Source organism: Danio rerio, chromosome 14 (genome assembly GCF_049306965.1).
Source record: "Danio rerio strain Tuebingen ecotype United States chromosome 14, GRCz12tu, whole genome shotgun sequence".
Classification (NCBI taxonomy): Eukaryota; Metazoa; Chordata; class Actinopteri; order Cypriniformes; family Danionidae; genus Danio; species Danio rerio.
The window spans coordinates 51,784,854-51,800,845 of NC_133189.1; the positions used below are offsets into that span (position 1 = coordinate 51,784,854).

At 43.2% G+C, this 15,992-nt stretch overlaps 1 protein-coding gene across 4 annotated transcripts in view; it reads right to left on the reverse strand.

Moving 5' to 3' along the window:
• The window catches only part of fstl5 (follistatin-like 5), a 389,212-nt gene that overhangs the window by 137,373 nt on the left and 235,847 nt on the right, over window positions 1–15,992 (reverse strand). For 3 of the 4 annotated variants that reach the window (XM_073921519.1, XM_073921521.1, NM_001031842.2), the window contains one exon: window positions 1,763–1,959. In XM_073921519.1, coding sequence (XP_073777620.1) covers window positions 1,763–1,959 — 197 coding nt within the window. Of the gene's footprint in view, window positions 1–1,762; window positions 2,075–15,992 lie in introns of all 4 variants that reach the window. The other variant, XM_073921520.1, reaches the window with a different exon arrangement.

Below are 15,992 nucleotides of genomic sequence, written 5' to 3' on the forward strand. Positions count from 1 at the left end.
ACCCATCTCTGGAAAACATCCATACACTCATACACCAAGGACAATTTAGCCTACCCAAATCACCTGTACCGCATGTCTTCGGACTGTGGGGGAAACCGGAGTACCCAGAGGAAACCCACGCAAACGCGGGGAGAACTTGCAAACTCCACACAGAAATGGCAACTGATCCAGCCAAGGCTCGAACCAGCGACCTTCTTGCTGCGAGGCAACAGCACTACCTACTGCGCCACCTCATCGTGTTAATTTAATTTAATTTAATAATAAATAATAATAAATAATAATTAAACTAAATTTAATTAAATTTAATTTAATTAAATTTAATTTAGTGCGATTTTGTTTTTAAGGCAAGCGTGTGAAAAAATACTGTAGTTTAATATTTTTATTTTATTTTATTTTTTTTTTATTTTATTTTATTTTATTTTATTTTATTTTATTTTTAAATTAAATTAAATTAAATTAAATTAAATTAAATTAAATTAAATTAAATTAAATTAAATTAAATTAAATTAAATTTAAGTTAATTGTGAAAATAAATTTAAATATCCCAATGCTTTTATTTGCATGGCATATGTGTAAAAAATTACATATGTTTTATTTTATCAGAAATATCAGATATATACAAATGCTTTCATTTGTAAGTCATAAAAAAAAAAAAAAAAAAACATGCATAACTGATTAACACATCCAAAGCTCAATATGACAAGTGTCATCACAACCAACCCAGAATGCTGGGATTCTTATGCATTCTTAAAGTTCAACTCTATAACATCTCTATTTTTCTATATTATTTGAAACTGACTGTTTGTTTAGATAAAAATCAACACGTCAGATGCATTTAAAGAAGGTAAAAAAGAAATAGCATATAAATGCAATGCCTATTAAACAAGCTAAAAACGTTAATGACACACTCAGCAGCCATACTTTATATGCTGAATGAATCAGCATTTTGATCAAGGTTGAGTTAATGATACAATGACTCAATCAACATTCACATTTCATTTCTGATTCTGATTTCTGATTCGTTAATGAATCATTGACTCACTAAACAGCAACACCATTCAGTACCAAATAAATCAGTTTTAAATTAACTGTTTAGTTACTGGTTTAAATACTCACTCAACAGTAATAGCAAAGAGCATAGAAAGACCATAAGGCGACACTCTAGTGTAATTTGGGAAACAGCCACTAGAGGGCGCGGCGGCCATTTTGGAATAAAAACTCCAATAGAACAACAGCATATTATAAGTCTTTAAAATAAACTATTAAAAGTGCTGATGATTGTGAAAATACGTGTTGTTTTGTCGTCTTTCAGGTTGTATCTAAGTCTTAATGTGCTTTTTAAATAAATAAATCAAAAACAAAGCAGCTGCTTGCCATCGCGACAGTAATGAGATCCTACGGACAGCCGATCGCTTTCACTTCAAAATGGCGGAATCCAGGGCTGTTGCTGGGCGCTGCTGTTGCAGTGGAACGTTCTATTGAGTGTCGCCTCATGGTCATTCTAAGCTCTTTGGTAATAAGGAAGTAAACAAATCAGTTCAAATAATGCTACTTGTGCCACCTTTTAGTGAAACTACCCAGTCAAATGATATAAAAAGTCGTAAAAATCACTTTAAATATACAAATCAATTAACATCTAACATTGGTATCAAAAACACATCAAAAATTGATTAAGGGGCAGTCATATAATACATTTTTGTTGTCAATGTTAGATTAATGCCTTTTAAATGAGTTTGATTTGATGGCTATAGTTCAGTGTTACCTGTGAAAGCTCGCTGCTGTCAACTTTTCCATTGCCGTCTGCGTCAAATCGCTTAAACATCATGTCCACCAGATGCTTCCTAGCGGCCATATCCTTCTCGTGGCTGCCATGGTTAGCGGCGGTCAAGTACCTCTGAGCATGTATGTCCAACATCTTGCTCTTCAATTTTTTATAATCTCCCAGACGGCAGTTATCATCTGTGAAGAGTGGAAGAGAAACGCTGGTCAGTTCTGTGTATGTTAATGGAGATGAATTCACTGGTCTGCAACATTACTAATGCATCAATACTGTGCCGATATGAAGTCTTTTTCACTAATGGTGGTGTGAGGAACTAGAAAGGTCTGCTATGTAAATAAATGATGAGAATTTGTAATTTTTTTTGCGGATCTCACATTGAGAATCAGAAAAATTTGAGGATTTTTGGTAGGCAAAATACGGTGGCCAGAAGGGTGTAACGTCCTGCATTTTAAGAAAAAACATGCAATTACGAAAAACACCAGCAAATGAAGAAAATATCTTCATCTGTTTGACAGAACATGTGCTGCAAATACTCACAACACATCTTTAAAAAACACACTGCATTTTCACACAACCCAAACAAATTCATAAAACGTGTTGCATTTTCTCACAACACAAACAATTTACTATTTATGTTACCTTGGGAAGTTTGGACTGAACAGGAGCAAAGGTGACCTGATCACCATTGCATTTCTCAAAAAAAAAAAAAAAAAAACACTTGCAATCTATAAGCAGTCACCTCATGCGTGTAAACTCCGGCCATTAAAATAATGGCTTGGTCTTTATACTGTAAGATTGCGACTAGGGATGTAACAGTATCAGAATTTCACGGTACGGTAATACCTCGGTATGAATGTCACGATACGGTATTTATTGAATCATTTACATGAAAAAACAAAACTTATGAAAATACTCCAAAAAAGTGCCAAAAGTGTCAATGACATACAAATTAGCCATCTATCTGTAAGCTTTGAAACAGGAACTTCAATTTTAATAACAAAAAAATATTAAACCATGTAAAAAAAATAAAGTTTCAATTTAGTAGTGTTGAAAACTCATCACATTCAACATTTAATCACTCACTCACTTAGACAGAGATGGGTTTAAAGGAAAATTATCATATAAATATAATCTGGTAAAAGCTGGTATCTCTGGGCATTTACAATGTCCCCTGCAACAGAAAAAAAAACCTCTCATTTGGGACTGAGGTTTCTGGGACAGAGAGATATGACTTGGCCCAGGTTGACAGCAGTGGGTATTGTGCATTGTCTTTCCCCCACTTGAGAGGACAAACCATGAGTAAGATAGAGGTCTCATGTCTGCATCAATCTGAACAGTGTGCTGACAACACCGCTATTCAGTACGCGCGCGACAACACAGCTGATAAGAACTCGCGCGACAACACAGCTGATAAGAACTCGTGCGACAACACCGCTATTCAGTACGCGCGCGACAACACAGCTGATAAGAACTCACGCGACAACACAGCTGATAAGAACTCACGCGACAACACCGCTATTCAGTACGCGCGCGACAACACAGCTGATAAGAACTCGCTCGACAACACAGCTGATAAGAACTCGCGCGACAACACCGCTATTCAGTACGCGCGCGACAACACAGCTGATAAGAACTCGCGCGACAACACAGCTGATAAGAACTCGCGCGACAACACAGCTGATAAGAACTCGTGCGACAACACCGCTTTTCAGTACGCGCGCGACAACACAGCTGATAAGAACTCGCGCGACAACACCACTATTCAGTACGCGCGCGGCGACAACACCCGCTTTAGAGTTTTACAGCTCTTTTTCATCCCCGCTTCTAGCAGCACACTCCATTTCCGCATTACTGGATCTGTAGCGACAACAGACCGCAAGGGATAATGGTCAAGCATGGGCTGATGGGAAATGTAGTTTTCGCTACCTCCCGTTCGCTTCATTCGCCTGCAGCAAATTTTCTCAGAAGACCTATAGTTTTAGCGAGTCATGCGACTTCGGTAATATCGGAAAAAATTAATATTGCTGTATGACGGTATTTACAATACCGTTACATCCTTAATTGCGACGATATTTTTTTATTGATCGTGGGCCACAGACATCGTTATCATGATAATAATACGATTAATCGTGCAGCCCTAGCGTATCTCATCACAAAGCGTGTTGTTAGAAAACACTGGGTTACAATGTAACCTGCTCACCTAGGGCTCTATTTTGACGGTCCATGTGCAGGGTGCAAACACTTAAAGGGAATCCACTTTTGCTAATTTAAGGATGGAAAAATCCGCTTTGTGCTGTGGCGCATGATCTAAAAGGGTTGAGTTTATTTTCTTAATGGGTTATAGGTGTGTTTTAAGAATAAACCAATCTGAGTCTCATCTCCTATTCCCTTTAAGAGCCAGTTGCGTCACGCCATGGCACATTTGCTATTTACATGACGTAAAGTAAGTGGAAGAGGAAAAGCTGAGCATTTCACTTGCAAGAAAACAGTTAAACAGAGCATCTACAGCGCGAGAATGAGAGATAAGGCATCTCATAATCTACTTTCACTCTCGTGGATAGGGAAACCTTGTACGCACGGAAATCCATTATCCTATACATAAATAATTTTGTTTGTTAAGCGCAAAAATTAGTTTCAAAACTATTTCTAAATTAATTTCTAATTTCCAGCAAACGAATAAATGAACAATAATAATGAGTTATTTGCTCCATATGGTCTAAAACCTGACAGGTGGCCAAATCTAAGCTTGTTTTTAATAAATCCAATATAAATATGGATATAATAAATAATACTGCTAATAATGATAATATTATACCAAAGCAAATTGAATAAACTGAAAAAGCCTCCCGAGATGAAGAAGGATTGAAGGCAGTGGTTTTTCATATTTATGTAGGCTAGAAAATAATGTGTTTTGTAATATTTTAATCCTTTATAATTATATCCTATATATATATCCTTATTATATCATATATATCCTCAATATTTTCATACTTTTTCATATGTAAAGATATTTGCGTATTGCTTTACATCTTGTGTGTATTAAGCATTGTGTAAGTGAGGTGCACTCTGCACCGGATTTTAGACTGGCTTTGTTCTGGTCTAAAGAACAGACTATTATGGTTTCTCAAAATAGCAACGCGCCAAAACACGCCTGCTTTTTTAGATCAGAACACACATATGAGCGCAAATGCATTTGCTATTTAAACAGCATGGCGCAAAATGTCAGAACGACTTTTGCGCCAATCTGAAACTAGCAAACAACTATCGTGCCTTGCACCACATTGCGTTGAGTGTATGATAGGGCCCCTAATGTTTATGCTTGTAATATTTAGATTATTTGCTAATTTAGCAAATAAATTAGCCTTATGTGGAACTCTGAATCTGCGTCTTATTTTGGAGTCTGCTACTGTCCACCAGAGGTCGCATTTTGGTCACATGCTCATACTTTGAGAGCCTTTCTGACTGAATTAATAAAATATGCAGTTTTCTAACAAAGCAACCAGAGGTGCTGAAATATAATTGGCTAAACTGACATTGGGCACCGAACTCGCTCTGGAAGTCCCAGAAGTCATTGCGACTGGAGGTGGGAAGCGCTGCATTTTATTTAGATTTATTATTAAAGTTTAGAGATATCACTTATTTACCTCAGGAGTTTCCCTAAATGAAACGGTGAAAGTAAACATTAACATGAACATCTTAATAAAGGAATAAACACATTAAGAGTTGTTTGCTGAAATTCGTATTAAAATCTGTTTTATTTATATTGTGCAGAGTATATTTCTAATGTTTTTATGCAAAATATATTTTGAAGAGGGGAAAAACAATAAATCATTGTATAAGTGCTGTAATGTTTAAATAATTTCCATTTAAAACGCGTGAAGGTCACATGACCATCAGGAAGAACGCAGCATCCCATTTCTCAAAGGACGCGTTCTCTGCCCTCGCGGTCTCCTGAGTTCGTTCTTCCGAGGACACCTGGCAAGACCGGTCTCCACAAGAACGCAAGTCCGTTCTCTGCGTTCTTGGAATTGAGAAACAGCCATTGACAAACATTCCGGAAAACACATTTTCAAAGCAGAATATCTGACTTCAGGATTATTTTTCAAATAAACAAGAATGTTCACTTAGCATGTTTCTTAAATATCTGCAAACATATTATAGTATTTTTATGCTTTAGAAGAGTCAAAAATGTACATACAGCAGCTTTAATTTGCTGGCATGTTTCTTTAATTGCACATATTTTCTTAAGTTGCAGCAGGATCGTCTGACATAAAGGTGCCCGCTGGGTAACTAAACCGTAGAAAGAGTCACAGAACAATCCCAACACAAACTAATCTTGTAAAACATTAATTTCAAGTTACTTTTCTTAACAGCAAAATGACAAATTGTGATGATAAAAACACGAACAGAATTGTTGAAACAGCTGAATCATTACACTGAAGAAAAGACCAAGCTGTCTTGAAAGTGCTAATGAGTAGCAGAAGAATCACTCAGTGTCTCGGGAACATGGCAGAGGAGGACAGACTCTGTGCGTTATTCTAGCAGTCGTGACAGAGGAAGCGCTGGAAATGTGTTCGAGACTTGAAACAGTTTCTGGAAACAATGGCTGGGAAGTCTTGTCACAAAGCATTTGACAATATTGGAGATGTTTTTGTCATTATATGTAGCTCAGGTGGTGCAGTGTGGCTTCGAGTGAGAATAGCGGTGTTGTTTTTCTGGAGCATAAGAGATGGATAATGAAAGGCAGAAAATGAAAGTGAGAAAGGAGGTGGTTGAGGAACAGCAGCTGGTTTTTAAAGATTGTCGAACTAGTTTCACTGACAGATGTCAAGTCAGTCACAGCTCATCTCCACATCACTGCACTGCTAACTGCAATGTGTGTGTGTGTACACTGTATTCCTGACATTGTGGGGATCAAATGTCCCCACAAGTATGGCAATACCAGTAAAATGTCATTTTTTGGGGCCCCACAAGAAAAACAACTCATAAAACACAGTTCATTTTTAAAGCATTTCCTGTTTCATGTGAGGGTGATGTTTAATTTTGCCTGAATCAGAAAGAGCTTTATTGGCAGGTTTGTTTACACATACAAGGAATTTGTTTTCATGACAGAAGTTTCCACAGTGTAACAGAATGCCAGTGACAGGAAAAAGACACAGATAATAAAGAAATAAAAATTAAAAAAAATAAAATAAACAATTCATTCATTCATTTTCTTTAGTTTTTTTAGTCCCTTTATTAATCAGGGGTCGCCACAGCGGAATGAACCGCCAACTTATCCACCATATGTTTTACACAGAGGATGTCCTTCCAGTCGCAAACCAACACTGGGAAACACCCATACACTCTTGCATTTACACACATCCACTATGGGCAATTTAGCTTGCCCAATTCACCTATAGCGCATGTCTTTGGACTGTGGGGGAAACCTGAGCACCCGGAGGAAACCCACGCGAACACATGGAGAACATACAAACTCCACATAGAAATGTCAACTGACCCAGCCAGGACTTGAACCAGCGAACTTCTTACTGTGAAGCGATTGTGCTACCTAATGCACCACTGCGATTCCCATAAGAATATACAATTTTGAGAAATTGTCGCGTGCCCCTGCGCGGACCCTTGATCATGTCTCTGGGGCCCCCCAAAAATGTATGGGGCCTTAGAATCGTCCTAAAAGCACAGACTGACCTGTTCATACCCTTTCCTAAACCCAACCATCAGTGTTTTCAAAAGCACTGACTTACCCGCCCATTGCCTTTCCTAAACTCAACTGACACTGTTTTCAAAGGCAATGCAGAAAAAGAAAAGCCCTCGTGGCCGCCTGATGTTTTCAGATCTTACTACAATCTCACCTTGTTTCTTACTTGCTTATTTTAGTTTTTGCCATTCATTGGACTTGAACCCTGTGGTCGCGGTCAACTACTCTCTGCGTCTCAAGTCTGCCGATGTATGCGGCGAGCCACTGGGCAAACTGATAACAGCGGAAAAGTTGTAACAGTTTGTAAAGCGTTCACAGCTGGTAGTACGAAAAGAAACAGAAGCAGACGTATATCATTCGTTTTAATGACGCAATGCAGCCATACGTAGCTATGGCTACATAATTCGTGTTCTCCACAAATGTATAAAGGGTACATTTTCATAATGAGCCAGTGTTGCTTTTTGTAAGCCTATTGTGTTTTGTATTTCATTTTATTCTTTAATAAAATGCAAGGTTTGAGTAAATACTATAGCAGTGTAATATAAGTGCAAACACAATAATTAGAGGTAATTTCCTTTAAGTGTAAAATTATATGAACACAATTTAAGTTCAATTGGTTAACACATTATTCAGTGATGGTCAGTGTTCATTTTCTACTCGAAATAGAGTTCATTTTACTCTGAATATATAACAAGACAATGACAAGATTTATTATCATATCAGAGTAGAATCAAATAAACTCACACCCACTGGTAACTCCGTAAAATTGACTATGACTATTAAGGGGGTTTCGAGGACATGAGTTGTTTCCTCATTAAACAAAATGCATTGAAATAATGCTTAACAGGCTCTGTTGATATTCAACATTTGCCACAGTTTTCCTTTGACGGTTGGATTAAGGAATGGACCTTTTTCACAAGACTTTAAAAACATAATATCATATGTACATTATATGTATTCATGTGTGTATTATAAAATGGTGGAGTACTGAAAGAACTGAAAAACAAGCTCAAGTAAAAGTACCATTACTTGCCTAAAAATGTAGTGCAAGTAGAGTTAAAAGTATCTGTTGTAAGTGTTACTCAAAGTATGAGTAAAAAGTAGGCCTTTCAAAAGTACTCAAGAGTAGGGAGTAGTGAGTATCACACTGTAAAAAGCTGAATCATTTACATGTAAGTTGTGGATGTGTGTAAACGTAGAATTCTGTAGTGCGTTTAGTTATTGCCCAGCAGGCAAACAACGTCAAAAGATGTTAATATTAGGTTAGATTTCGGCTGTGATGTCAGGTGACCAAAATTCAATGTCTAGCTATCGTCCAAGGACAACGTTATTTTGATGTCAAATAATGACGACAAATGACTTTGATATTTGGTCAACTTTAGGTTGGTAGAAAGTGACCAAAATCCAACGTCGAGCCAACATCTTGACTTAAACCAACATCATATTGATGTCAAATACTGACATTTATTCATCAGGTATGGCAACCAAAATTCAACGTCTGATAGACGTCGTAGTGATAACGTCAACACAACGTCAAGCTGTTACATCATTAGACATAGATGTTTGGTTGATTTTAGGTTGGACATTTATGTTGGCCTGACGTTAAGTTCAGACGTCAACCCGATTTTCATTTCCAAACAAAATCCAACATCCTCATGACTTTAGGGTACAACATCAATCTGACAACATGTTGAAATCTTGTCTGCTTAGTGTTTAAGGCCATTTCAGTCATCATAAAGTAAACATTCACCATCTTTTCATCAGAGACATGCATCTAAACAGGTCTTTGGGTCATTGCATGTAACAATTTTGGACATCTTCTTGGATACTTTTAATGCTTCCAAACAGTTTGCCGCAATTATAAATTGCCCATGTCTTGAGGTAGTTCAATATGTTGCGATTTACCTTCTATGTGCGATTTGATTGGATAGGAATCAAAAGACAACTCGGCCAATCCCCATAGATAAGAAAAAAAAAAGTAGTGACTGCAGGTTGAAGGAAAATAGTGGAGTAAAAGTACAGATACTGCACTAAAAATGTACTCAAGGGAAAGTCAAAGTAAACATTTTTAAAACTACTTAGAATATTACAATTTCTGAAAAAAAACTACTCAATAACAGTAAATTAAGTATTTGTAATAAGTTTCTTTACACCACTGGTATTATATCAAATTACAAAAAACACACTAATTATGAGGGGTTTCTAACACAGCATTTATAGGGACAGGACAGCAAATTTAACATTCTCTCTTCTGGCTCCCATTTTCAGTTTCACACTATTTCTTTTCCTTTTTTCTGAAAGTCTTGATAACACAATCGTGAACTTTTTCTTTTAATATTTCAGCAAATATGATCATTAAAAAAAATAAATAAATTAAAACTCTCTCATTCTCTGCGCTCAAAGTTTACCCACTTATGATGACTTCCACTACCGAAAAACAAGGAAATGTGAAAAGGGTCCATAGGGGTTGGGTAAGACCACATATTAAGAGCTTTTTCACAGTATAAAATACGTTACGTCTATAGAGAGTCCTTGTAAAACATATACCCAAGTATATGTGTGATATACTGAGACATATGAATGTATATGTGTGAGCCTGAGGTGTGTATGATCAGTCATTGTGTGCCACACATCACAAAATGGCCTCTACTTTGACAAGCCATCGTGGCAGGAAAGCCTCCTTCCTTAGAAATGGCAGAATGAATAAAAGATAAATGGCTGTCTACAGTCTACCTTGCCCAAAGGAGATGAAGGTCAGCATCGTCAAACCTACGTGTGCACACACGCCACATTAGCATTCACATTTCTTTTTGGCAAGATGGCAAACGACTGCATGCCTTCTATCATATTCCAAGAAATGCAGATGTGCGATTGGAGAAATATTCATCCACTGGTGATTTGAAAGCTGTGTGATTTCCAGCAATGTTTCCAGTGTGCAAAATGAGAGGAAAGCATGGAGATTTCTTGAATCAGAGCTGCATGAATGAGCCACGCTTCAACAGGAGCCCGTCCGCGTGTCTTTTGATTTTCAGTGTGGACTGAAGCTGGGAGAGATCTTGTTTGTGGAAACGCGCAGCGAAGATTCATTTGCAGCATGGAGATATTATTGTGACACAACAGGGGATTGAAAAAATAATGGCTGTTTCCGAAAATACAGAAACCCACAGAGGCGATGTGAGACAATTTTTTCCTGTCTTTTTTGTTTACTTGAAAGCACTCATTTTTCAAAAGTTATCTTAAAAATAAAGCAAGCCATCTTGTGTTTTGCTTTAGTTCTGCTTAAAGGGTCCTTTTATGCATTTTACGGTTTGAACTTGCTTTAATGCATAATGCTGCTGTTTGAGCATGAAAAAGATTTGGGGATTTGGAAAGCATAAAGCCACTCAAAAGTGCATTATTTCAGCAGGAGATATTACTTAACTCCTTTAAATGCCTTGGTTGTAGCTCTGCAGATGTTTTGTTTCTTGATGAAAGAGTAACCGAGGCACAAACCGTAAAGGTACCTGTTCTGAGAAGTGGGTGGAGCTCATGACTGAAGCTCTGCACAAGACTTTTGGCCAGCGGAGAAATTAAAATGGTCGTGCCCAACTGAGTCTGGTTCTCTCAAGGTTTTTTTTTTCTTCACTCCCATCAGGTGAAGTTTTTTTCCCTCTCCGCTGTCGCCATTGGCTCGCATGGTTCAGGATTGGCAGAGCTACGCATCGATGAACTCTATTTGAACTCTCAGTAATGATTTTAAATCACACTGAACTGAGCTAAATTGAACTGAACTGAACTTAAACACTAAAAACTGAACCACACTGTTCCAGTTACTATGACCATTTATGTGAAGCTGCTTTGACACAATCTACATTGTAAAAGCGCTATACAAATAAAGCTGAATTGAATTGAATTGAATTTGCATGTAATGGTTTTACTTTATGTGAAGTTTCTCAAACTAATTTCGAGAGGAGCACGTGATAGGATTGTCTACAGCTGGTCCCTATCACTAATCACTAACTAGCCAATCGGATCACTCTAAATTCAATATAAATATCCAGCCTAAACTTCAATACTCATCTTCGTTTTGGAAACCCCCCCATCCATCCCTTCTCCCTCCTTCTCAGTTTGGGCGACACGGTGGCTTGATGGCTAGCACTGTTGCCCCACAGCAAGGAGGTCATTGGTTCAACACTAGCTGAGCCAACCGATACTCTCTGTGCGGAGTTTGCATGTTCTCTCCGTGTTCGCGTGGGTTTTCCCCGGGTACTCCGGTTTCCTCCCACACTCAAAAACTATGCAACAAAAGTTAAAGTCACAAGCACTTACTAAAAACTAGCACAACTAGTGATCTATTTTGGGAAGCTATCGAGAACTACCTGATCTCATATCCCTCCAAATGCTTATTGACCAGGCGGGAGCCTTGGGCTCATCTATCACCGAGCTCAGGGTTCTCTCCCGGGACAGCATGCCAAACTAGCTCAAATAGTCAAGCATTATCTAAGTGTGAACTCTTGAAAGTAGGCTATTTAAGAAATGTATCTGTACTAGAGATGTGCGGATCAGCTGAAATGTCACCCGAATCCACGGCTTCATACTAATCATCTACCCGCCTGCACATATAATTTTATGTGATATATCCACACCCGATCATCACTTCAATAATTCTAATTCGTTGTTTTAAGCATAACGATAGGTCAGCGTGAGATCGTTCAATATTAACAAGCGATTAAGAGAGTGGAAGTAAACTCCATTTCCCCTTCGGTTGGGGAACTTCAGTGCCATGAATGGGAGGATTCGGATCAGAAGCCGCTTATCTGGAGAGTATTGAACGGGCCAATGAATGAAATTAATTGGCAGCGTAAGCTTGCGCAGGTGTGCGACATCTGCAATCATCTCAGCATATAAGCACACCTGAAGCCAGCAGACGCCATCCTTTTCGCTTCAGATCCTTTCTGAGTGAGTCGATGAGGGTTCCTCTTGCTGATCAGCACTTCAGAGCGAACGAGTGTGTCTCCCGGTCCAGAGTGGGTCTTCGCGGTGGCAGACGGTCGAGCTGGGTTACTCCCTTGCCTGCGGTTCTTTGGGTCCGGTCCTCCAGAGCGGTGCGTATAGTTGCAACTTTCCTAAAAGAGCAACACAGTCGTGCAGCACGTCCTTTTCAGGATGGCGCTCCGACTGTGCGTTTCTGGATGCGGGGGTTTCCTGTCTCCGGATGATGGACACGATCACTGCATTGCATGTTTGGGGGTCCAGCATGTTAATGCGGTGCTCGCGGGCGGTTCATGTCGTCATTGCGATGCCATGACCGTTGCACAGCTAAGATCGCGGCTAACTGCCTCCTGTTCTAAAAAAGCAGCGGGCGCTCGGGCAGATCTGAGGGTTTCAGCGGGAGCTAATCCGCCGCCCACGGGCTCGCGGACCTCTCGCTCCTCACGGCGCTCCATCCAAGCTTCGGGTGGTGAGAGTGATCCGTCTAACCAGATGGTAGCTCTCACACTCGCTGACACCGGAGATCAGATGTCCTCCGCGGCATCAGAGGGTGGGCTTTCACTGTCTGACGAAGATCCGGACCCGCTCGCCCCCTCCGGGCAGGTGAGCGCTGTCAAATCGGATCCTGAAGCGGACATGTTAGCCGTGCTTTCCCGGGCTGCTTCGGCCGTGGGGTTGGAGATGGTTTATCCCCCAGCTCCGCGGCCGGACCGACTAGATGGGTGCTACGTAGAGGACCAGAAGGCGAAGCCTTCGAAGCCTCTCGTCCCCTTCTTCCCGGAAGTGCACAGTAAGCTCACGCAGTCCTGGAGGGCACCTTTCTCTGCCCGTGCTGCGAGTGCCTCCGCCCTCACCGCCCTTGACGGCGGAGCTGCCAGGGGGTATGAGGCGATCCCGTCAGTGGAGCGCGCTATCGCGGTCAATCTTTGTCCGCGCGGCGCCTCTACGTGGCGGGGTTTGCCCCGCCTCCCGTCCAAAGCCTGTAGGTTGTCTGCCTCCCTCGGAGCCAGAGCTTATAAGGCTGCGGGCCAGGCTGCTTCTGCTTTGCACGCGATGGCCACCTACCAGCGCTACCAAGCGCAGGCGCTGGCCGAGCTGCACGAGGGCGGGTCCAACCCAAGCTTATTACATGAGCTGCGCACCGCGACCGACTATGCTCTTCGGACTACTAAGTCCGCCGCGTGTGCGCTGGGGAGGACGATGTCCACACTTGTGGTTCAGGAACGCCACCTCTGGCTAAACCTGGCCGATATGCGCGACGTTGACAAAGTTCGCTTTCTTGATTCGCCCATATCCCAGGCTGGCCTGTTCGGCGACACCGTCGGTGAATTCACCCAGGAATTCAAGGCGGTGAAAGAGCAGTCGGATGCGATGGGCAATGTCATCTATCGGCGTGACCGTAAGCCCGCTCCGCCCGCCGAGCCATCCACCTCCGCTGTTCCTCGCCGAGGGCGCCCGCCAACGAGTGCTGCCCCGCCCCCGCCTGCGCCTCCGGCCAAGCGGGCGCGGCGTTCACCTCGAAAGCAGGCAGCCCCTCCTGCCCAGGGCGCCGTTAAGTCCGGTAAACGGACCGCGAAGCGTCCCTGAGACAGGCCATCCGGAGAAGAGGAAACTTGCTCTTTCCCCGCTGGAGGGCGGGGCCCCGATAACAACGGTACTTTTCAGTGCCACCAAAAAATCAGTAAAAGAGCACTTTTTCCCTTCCCCGGATGTGACTGCACGAGTTCTGCCAGTCCGGGACGCGCTGCCTTCCGGCTCGCAGACTCTACGTGCTTCGCCAGTGGCTCACGAGCGCTGGGGGGACGGTCTCCCTTCCCTCAGCCCTCCAGCCCCCTCTCCGGAGTCAGGGTGCGGAGCCAGAGCGAATCGCTCTCCTCCAGCTTTTCCGCGGGACCCTCGTGCTTCCCGGATCAGCACACCCACTCCGCGCTGCCCCACCGCTGGTACGTCAGCGATTGTAGCGATGACTCCATTAGCGAGGGCTCTGCCTGCCTGGTTAGCGCGGGCCAGCCCCTCGCGGTGGCTCATACGCACAATCAGACTCGGTTACGCGATTCAGTTCGCGAAACGGCCCCCCAAGTTTACGGGCGTGTATTTCTCCAGGGTCAACCCCCTGTCCGCCCCTGTCTTGCGAGAGGAGATTGCTGCCCTCCTGGCGAAGGGTGCAATCGAGCCGGTTCCTCCAGCCGAGATGGAGAGTGGGTTTTACAGCCCATACTTCATCGTACCCAAAAAGAGCGGTGGGTCACGGCCAATCCTAGATCTGCGCGTTTTGAACCGCTGTCTGCACAAGCTGCCGTTCAGAATGCTCACGCAGAGGCGCATTCTCCAATGCGTTCGTCCTCGGGATTGGTTTGCAGCCATAGACCTGAAGGACGCGTATTTCCATGTCTCCATTCTTCCACGCCACCGCCAATTTCTGCGGTTTGCGTTCGAGGGTCGAGCGTGGCAGTACAAGGTCCTCCCCTTCGGGCTCTCTCTGTCTCCGCGGGTCTTCACCAAACTCGCGGAGGGTGCCCTAGCGCCCCTTCGGCTCGCGGGCATTCGCATACTCAGTTATCTCGACGACTGGCTGATTTTAGCCCACTCGCGGGAGCAATTGATTATGCACAGGGACGAGGTGCTTCGGCATCTCCGCCTACTGGGGCTTCAGGTCAACCGAGAAAAGAGCAAACTCGCCCCCGTGCAGAGGATTTCTTTTCTCGGGATGGAGCTGGACTCGATCACCATGGTAGCGCACCTCTCCGAGGAACGCGCTCGCCTGTTGCTGAACTGTCTGAGGGAGCTCGACAGCAAACTAGTGGTCCCACTGAAGTTCTTTCAGAGGCTCCTGGGGCATATGGCATCCGCAGCCGCCGTCACGCCGCTCGGGTTGCTCCATATGTTACCACTACAGCACTGGCTTCACGATCGGGTCCCCAGACGCGCATGGCACGCGGGCACACACCGGGTCTCGGTTACTGCGCTGTGTCGCCGCGCCCTCAGCCCTTGGAACGACCCCTCGTTCCTACAGGCCGGTGTGCCTCTAGGACAGGCGTCCAGCCATGTTGTTGTTTCAACAGACGCTTCCAACACGGGTTGGGGGGCCGTGTGTCGCGGGCATGCGGCTGCGGGCCTCTGGAAGGGTGCCCAGCTGCATTGGCATATCAATCGCCTAGAGCTGTTGGCAGTGTTCCTCGCTCTCCACCGCTTTTTACCGGTGCTGGAGCGGCAACACGTGCTGGTCAGGACGGACAGTACGGCGGCGGCGGCGTATATCAACCGCATGGGGGGTATGCGCTCTCGCCGCATGTCTCAGCTCGCCCGCCGTCTGCTCCTCTGGAGTCACCCGCGGCTGAAATCGCTGCGCGCCATTCACGTCCCAGGCACGCTCAATCGTGCAGCCGATGCGCTCTCACGACAGCTGTTACGCCCTGGAGAATGGAGACTCCACCCCGAGTCTGTTCAGCTGATATGGGCGCGATTCGGAGAGGCCCAGATCGATCTGTTTGCTTCCCCCGAGAACGCTCACTGCCAGTTGTTTTTTTCCCTGACCGAGGG